The sequence below is a fragment of the Oncorhynchus clarkii genome, chromosome 11 (assembly GCF_045791955.1).
Source record: "Oncorhynchus clarkii lewisi isolate Uvic-CL-2024 chromosome 11, UVic_Ocla_1.0, whole genome shotgun sequence".
Classification (NCBI taxonomy): Eukaryota; Metazoa; Chordata; class Actinopteri; order Salmoniformes; family Salmonidae; genus Oncorhynchus; species Oncorhynchus clarkii.
In genome coordinates this window covers 6,967,229-6,975,657 of record NC_092157.1, presented here as the reverse complement: position 1 = coordinate 6,975,657, position 8,429 = coordinate 6,967,229, and the positions used below count along the sequence as shown (strand labels likewise).

Genomic DNA, 8,429 nt, shown 5'->3' with positions numbered 1-8,429 from the left:
TACATGTGAAAGTATGGTTTCACGTGAAATTTAAGCTCTACACAGTGCAAACAGTTATTTCACATATGGAAATGCGATTTTGTAAGGGAAGTGTAGGTTAATCGAATTAGTGAAATATATAATCTGAAATTAAGGGGTTTCCTATGTGTCTAGAACTGTCACCGCGATGGGTATCATATCTTGATCATAACAGAATGCCATATAGCATATATCAGCCCCTTCTCAAAGCACGGACATATGAGATTAACGTGATTTAACCTCAACACATTTGCCAGATTCACTCTCCAATAACTAAAATTCTAATGAATGTGCATAGTGAAATTTAAATAAGACCAGTATAGTATAGCCTATCTGAATATATATTTAAGTGTGGAACACGTTACACTGGTTTAATCCATGAAAACACTCTAAGCATCACAATAACTGTCTTTCAATATAGCCTACAGTTTTCCCCCCGCAACACACACTGCGCTTTAAAAAAAAACATTGTCTGATCATTTTCAAGGGATACAGGCTAGGGAGGCAGTGGCAATACCGAGGCAGATGTGTCAGATTTCGTGTGATGAGATCCAAAGGTAGAGAGAAACCACAAAAGGACATGTGAAAACTCTCACTGATATGTCAACAGGGTAACTAACCGTCCATGATGCTGAAAAAATAACTACTGCCCGCTCTACGCCATTCCAACACTGTTTCTGCGTATCCGTTACTTTAAATGCATGTCGCGCTCAATGTCTCTTCAAAGTTATGCTTACAACGACATTAACCTGTGCCTGATAGTCCAACATTTAGGTTCTGCTAATTATAATAATATTATAAACTACTAAATTATATCCAGGTGTCATTTTATACAATCAACAGTTGCGTTTTGTTCATTTGGACAACATTGGATCAAAACTAGGTACTTTTTCTGCATTTATCTTATAGCCCAGAAGTATGTTGCATTTGTTACGTCAATCGTAATATATTCATTATTTAATGTCTGCATGAAGTTATACGCACTTTTAACATGAATTCAAATGCGATTTATATTGTTTTCAACCCAGAAGAAGCCCAGAGAGATTGGAATTGATAGAAGTGTTGAATTTGCGTTATGTCTCAGCTTACCTTCAAAGCAGAATCCAAATTGTATACATAAACTAGACATTACAACGAATCCAATAAAGTCCTGAGAGGTCCACATCATTACAGACGGATAATGTCACATCAGCCGAGAGAGAAATAAAAACGATCTTCCAAAACTGCTCAGCAAATTAAACTCTTGCCAGGCCGATATGCTTGGACACAGAATGGCGAATATAAAACATGCTGGAACAATAGCAAGGCTCCTGAAGTTGTCAGCTTTGCAGAGAGAGAGAGAGAGACTGGTGACTGCGCGCTCAAGGTGTTGTAAAATAATCGCCTCTGTTCTCTACCCTCGGTGCAGTACGTGTCTGTTCATGCAACGTCAGTGTGCAGTTCCCCTATTGTGTGCTTGGTGTACACACCTCTACACTTTTGCAAAGCCCGTTTTCCACATTCTTTCAAATTGCTCTAGTCTAGACTTAAAAATATGTAATATAGTAAAGTCATTATCAGGCATAGCAGCGGGAGTAGCCTACAGACGATTTTGAAAGCTAGTCATAATTTTAGCATTCATGACAAGATTTGCGTGAGAGATTTGTGTGAGGAGAGCAAAATAGCTGCTCACTTTTCTCAGCAACCAAAACAAGCCAAATCATTTAAGAAACTGGGTGGGTTGTCACTCAAAACCACATCAAACTGGTATCTGATTCTGAAGTGGTATGTGGCATGAAGAATGTACATATGGAATGTAGGTGTGTCCATCTCATTGAGGGTCGGCTCTAGCCTTTTGAGGGCCCTAAGCAAGATTTGGTTGGGCCCCCCCCCCCTCCCGTCTTTTTTTTGTTGTTGCCGTTTTAAAGCTAATTTCCTGCAAGTCTAAAAATGTTGCCATGACATATCATGTTAATGATTTCTGAGTGAGAGTGACTGACAACATCAATGGATAGGCACTTGCCCTGTGTGCTCGTTCAGTATTCAGCCATGATTACTACAAGTTTAGATAGCTGGCTAGACTAACTCACCAATCTAAAAAATTGTTAGCTGATGTGGCTAATTGTGTGACTGTCTAAAAACTGCTGATGCACAACCAAATTTCGAACTTGCACCTATTCTAACTAGACCCAGACTATTTTTTTGTAAGTGGCTGGGTGCCCTAAGCGATCGCTTATGTCGCTTAAGTTTGGAGCAGGCCCTGATCATGTTTATTAATAGCTATGCTGTCAGACCTCTGAAACAGGCACAGATCAGACCCACTGGTACAGAGGCTATAAAACAATATTGTAGCCATTGAGGGGGAGACAGCTGAGACAGGGTTTGAACCAGAGACCCTGCAAGTACAGGTCAATCACAAAAGACTACTTCCTATGCCATTAAAAACTTCTAGGGATAGCACCATTTTTTCAATTTTAGCCTAAAATGACATACCCAAATCTAACTGCCTGTATCTCAGGCCCTGAAGCAAGGAAATGCATATTATTGGTACCATTTGAATGGAAACACTTTGAAGTTTGTGGAAATGTGAATTGAATGTAGGAGAATATAACACAATAGATCTGGTAGAAGAAAATACAGAGAAAAAAAACAATTGTTTTTTTTCATCTACCACCATCTTTGAAATGCAACAGAAAGGTCCCACATCCAGCCATCACTCTGGTTGTAATTCCGATGCTGTCCACAAGATGGCAGAGGTTTATGTGCAAAGGTTCAGACGGATAACTTAACGTATGAGAATACTACATGACATTTAGTGTGAAGCCACCCAGGTACATTTGGGCAAATCGTGAAGGAGACATTTACATTCACATTATATTTTTCTGCAAGAATATCCTCAAATCTGTATACTTGGACTTTGATTGAGCTTTTCCAGTATTAGTAGCCATATTATAAGTTCAACATTTGCAAAACAACCAGTTTTCATAACTTCATAACTCTCTATATTCTTGTAATTTTGTCCAAAAGGAAAAGGCTTGCTGTCGCACAAGGTTAGCAGCTACATTTTGCAAGAGATACGGGTTTCCGGTAAAGGCCAGCTCATTAGCTATCTAGCTAGCTTTGTTCGACCCCGAATGGTGCTTATTTGACAAAGTTACAGTCGATCAAGTGAAGATCGCCCGCGTCATTGGCGTGCCATGAAGGAATTTCTCCCTGACCAAATATGGTGTCCTATAGGATATACTACACCCCTAATGATATAGTGAAGTCTGGTTACGTTCTTGGATCTAAGAGGAATAAATACAAATGTGATTTGACTGGTTGAAACAACGTTTAGGGTTAGATTTGCACAGATTCCTTTCTTTGCAAATTGAACGAGTGGAAATACAAAATCGATCTTGCATGCTATATGCTATATGGACCTTTTTAGGAAATTTAAAATGATTTTATCTAAGAAAACAACATTTCATGTTATCTCGGGGACCCTTTGGATGATAAATCAGAACAAGATTTCGGAATGTAAGTACACATTTTACCTTCAGAGGTGAATTTATCAAACCTATCGAGGTGAAAAAAGTGTTTTGCTGTTAGGACCTCTCCTCAAACAATAGCATGGCATTTTTTCGAAGTAATAGCTCATGTAAATTGGACAGTTATCTTAACAAGTATTTAAGCTTTCAGCCAATATAAGACACTTATATGTACTGACATTTGTTGTTTCTCTAAAATCTGCGATCGTGACACACGGTGCTGCATGATTTACAACTGTCCCGTTGACAGGACGCCTGTCCCTATTAAGATTTGGACCTCTTGGCAGAGGCTGTAGTTCGCTTACATCCAAAGAGGCCCCACTATTCCATATATCCTGACAAACAGCCCAGCACACAAGACTCAGTACAGACAAGGGCACACTTGCATTGTACACTCTTAGAAAAAAGGGTTCCAAAAGGGTTCTGTGGCTGTCCCTATAGAATAAACCTTTTTGGTTCCAGGTGGAACCCTCTGTGTAAAGGGTTCTACACGGAACCCGAAAGGGTTCATAAAATGGTTCTCCCATTGGGACACTGAAGAAACATTTTTTTGGTTCTAGATAGCACCTTTTTTTGTAAGAGTGTAGGCCTGAGAGATTATCACATTGCTGCCACCAATGTAGTGAATGAGAGGGAACCCGCCAGAGAAGTGCTTTCCTTGTAACCACAAGGTCAGTGGTTCAAGCTCTACTCCGGCTGTTCTGCCTTGACAATAAACAATCAAAGTTACATTAAATCAGGCTAAATCCAGTTATTTACTATACTGTTGCTGTTGTTGATGATCAGCACTATCTAAGCAATAGTCAGTGTGGGGCAGCGAACGGTACTTAAAGGGACGTGTCCCGCGTTGGTTTCTTGCCACTATCTCATTTTCTCAACCGGAACATTCTGCACGGGCCACTTTGAGTGAAGCAGAGTGCATCTGAAAATTAAACACTTTTCCAGGGCAATGATGTTTGCAATAATTAATGACATTCACATCCAGCCACGTTCATAAGTGCGCGCTCAATGACAATAATACTCTCTCTCTCTCTCTCTCTCTCTCTCTCTCTCTCCATGCAGAACCTGCCGTGAGCATGTAAAGGCCTACTAGGCATAGATACTGGTAATGTTGGTGACTGAGCACCATAATTACTGGTAATGTTGGTGACTGAGCACCATAGATACTGGTAATGTTGGTGACTGAGCACCATAGATACTGGTCATGTTGGTGACTGAGCACCATAGACACTAGTAATATTGGTGACTGAGCACCATAGATACTGGTAATGTTGGTGACTGAGCACCATAGACACTAGTAATATTGGTGACTGAGCACCATAGATACTGGTAATGTTGGTGACTGAGCACCATAGATACTGGTAATGTTGGTGACTGAGCACCATAGATACTGGTAATGTTGGTGACTGAGCACCATAGATACTGGTAATGTTGGTGACTGAGCACCATAGATACTGGTAATGTTGGTGACTGAGCACCATAGACACTAGTAATGTTGATGACTGAGCACCATAGACACAATTAATGTTGGTGACTGAGCACCATAGACACTAGTAATGTTGGTGACTGAGCACCATAGACACTAGTAATGTTGGTGACTGAGCACCATAGACACTAGTAATGTTGGTGACTGAGCACCATAGACACTAGTAATGTTGGTGATTGAGCACCATAGACACTAGTAATGTTGGTGACTGAGAACCATAGATACTGGTAATGTTGGTGACTGAGCACCATAGATCCTGGTAATATTGGTGACTGAGCACCATAGATACTGGTAATGTTGGTGACTGAGCACCATAGATACTGGTAATGCTGGTGACTGAGCACCATAGATACTGGTAATATTGGTGACTGAGCACCATAGATACTGGTAATGTTGGTGACTGAACAACATAGATACTGGTAATATTGGTGACTGAGCACCATAGATCCTGGTAATGTTGGTGACTGAGCACCATAGATACTGGTAATGTTGGTGACTGAGCACCATATATCCTGGTAATGTTGGTGACTGAGCACCATAGATACTGGTAATGTTGGTGACTGAGCACCATAGATCCTGGTAATGTTGGTGACTGAGCACCATAGATCCTGGTAATGTTGGTGACTGAGTACCATATATACTGGTAATGTTGGTAACTGAGCACCATAGATACTGGTAATGTTTGTGGTAGTCTATGACAAAGGGTTTGCTGTGTCACCATCATGATCAAGGATAACAGAGTGTGCCCTGAGCACTGTGTCTGCACACAAAGACCACCTCTATCCACCATTAAATGGGCTGGTCAGACGTGGTGTGTCATACTAAAATAGCATGTTGGTAGACTTGATCTTATTTTCCTTTTTCCCTAAGGGACAACTTTCATTAAAGATGGGATCTCTGTAAATCAATGTCTAGGTTTTTAGTTCTTTATTTTTACTGGCCCATGCAGCCTCTTCGAAGCACAACATTGACTTTGTGTTACATTGTTGTTTCTTGCAGCTATTTGGAAAAAATAATTCATGCATTTGACATACATGATACTTCTATATAGTTTGATTTCCTCAGACATGTACTGTATACATGATATATGGTGTTTTTTGGCCCTAACTATTACAGATCATGAAGGTTTAAACCCCATCCCTCAGCTACTCTCAGCCAATCCCACCTATCACCCTAACCCCAACCCTCAGCTACTCTCAGCCAATCCCAGCTATCCGTAGATCAACCCTCTCTAGATTTCAATGTGCCATATATATCTTTCGACTGTGGTGTGATGTCTCGCATAAATTCCGAACCATTCTCATCTCATAGTACCCACAGGTTGTAAATTAAAGATGCCATTTTTCACTATGAGTATTATTATACTGTTAACTGATTGACTATGGTTTTCCAAAGCTCCCAACAGTGCTATTTATAGGGTTAGTTTTAGGTGAATGTTGTGATTTTTCAGCCACTCCTGAACCTGTTACCAGAAATACCAGAATAAATGATCTAATGTTTCTGTCTCTTCACAGCATAATCTGCAGAGCTGAGATGGTTGTATGTCTAGGGGTTTGTGTCAAGAGAAACGGCAGGAGGAAATACATCATTTTATTTGGATAGAAACTCTTCATTACAGAACCCTGTGAAATTACAATGAGTCAAGAGAGGAAGAGGTGCCAACTTGCTACTGGCATCCTGTGGATGGCATGGCGCCATCACCTGGGCAAAAGCAGATTGGCATTTATTGGAATGAATCTTGTCCTGGAGGCATCTCTGCAGGGTGGTCACTAGTTGGCCTAGCCTCAAAGTCATAACATGTTAAACCTAACCCTAACCATAACCAAACTACTAACCTTATATCTAACCCTAAACTTAAACCGTTTGTGAATTTTTTAACGATATAGACAAATTTGACTGTGCGTCTGGCCCATCTAGCGGAAAACGATCAGCTCTGCCTCCAGGACAAGATTCATCCCAATAAATGTCAACCTGCTGGTTAAAATGCTGAGAGAACTGAAAAGCTAATGCTTCCTCTGGCCAAGACATTAAACTGAACGCAAAAACCAACTTCCTGAATCAAAGTAAAGGAGAGATTGACTGCATCACTACGGGTCTTTGAAAGTAACAAACTGGCTATGCAATCTCATAGCTCAGACACCCATACATACCCCACAAGACATGCTACCTGGGGTCTCTTCATTGTCCCCAATGTACAATACAGTATAGAGCCATGACTAGATGGAACTCTCTCCTACCTCAGGTATGGTTTGTTTAGCACTCTCAGCACCCTACTTCCCATGACTACACCTGTTACACACAAGGTTCCATTCCCCTGTCACAAGGGGATCTATTGCTGATTTACGATGAAATCGTCAACCCTTTGACTTGATTTGGCATTTAAAAGGTACTTACTATAAACATTTTTTTTAATTTAACCTCGAGATGTGACAACGTGTTTTTTTTTTTAATGAAGTTTAAAATGTGCTCTTTATGACAAAATGTTAAAATGTTTTTGAACAAGTTACACTTCTTAAAGAATTGGTGGAAAGACCCAACTATATTCCAAAAACAGAGTTTTTTTTTAGATTTATGTAACTGAGGTCGTCACGATTTACACTGAGGGTTGGATTTGGATTACAATAATGCCCACTTGTCCACTAACAGAACTGTCATGCAGGGAGAAATAGCTGCACTGATTGTGCTCTATCCAATCAAAGCAGCAGAACCTCCAGACAGTGAGACAGACCTACACATTATGCATCGCCTCCAACTCAGACCTGTTAACATAAGAAAATAATACGTCACCAATGTGGAAAGAACACCTGGCACCTAAGCCCTTTATGGGACTTGTTGATGTGTTTCTGTTTGATAGTGATCACTAGAGTTGTCACGCCCTGGCCTTAGTTATCTTTGTTTTCTTTATTATTTTGGTTAGGTCAGGGTGTGACATGGGGGATTTATGTGTTTTGTCTTGTCTAGGGTTTTTTGTAGATTTATGGGGTTGTGTTCTTTTAGGTGTCTAGGTAAGTCTATGGTTGCCTGGATTGGTTCTCAATCAGAGGCAGGTGTTTATCGTTGTCTCTGATTGGGAGCCATATTTAGGCAGCCATATTCTTTGGGTATTTTGTGGGTGATTGTTTCCTGTGTCAGTGCCACACAGGACTGTTTTCACGGTTCTTGTTTTGTAGTTGTGGTCATGTTAAGTGGCTCTTATTAAAGAACCATGAACTATAACCGCGCTGCGTTTTGGTCCGCCTCTCCTTCCCAGGAAGAAAGCCGTGACAAGAGTATGAACGCTGTTTGGGGTAAAATTGAGATGATGCGCACTTGCATCCCAACTGCCAATTGTCAATATTCTAAAATTCAAAACTATTCCTGCTGTGACCTGTTTAGTCAAATGATTCTCTATGAAACACTGCCAGACAGATGCACAC

At 40.5% G+C, this 8,429-nt stretch overlaps 1 protein-coding gene across 1 annotated transcript in view; it reads right to left on the bottom strand.

Moving 5' to 3' along the window:
- The window catches only part of LOC139420601 (V-set and transmembrane domain-containing protein 2A-like), a 32,531-nt gene extending 31,131 nt beyond the window's left edge, over window positions 1–1,400 (bottom strand). The window contains exon 1 of the mRNA XM_071170792.1: window positions 1,108–1,400. Coding sequence (XP_071026893.1) covers window positions 1,108–1,186 — 79 coding nt within the window. The 5' untranslated portion in view covers window positions 1,187–1,400. The remainder of the gene's footprint in view (window positions 1–1,107) is intronic.
- Between the last annotated feature and the right edge of the window lie 7,029 nt (window positions 1,401–8,429).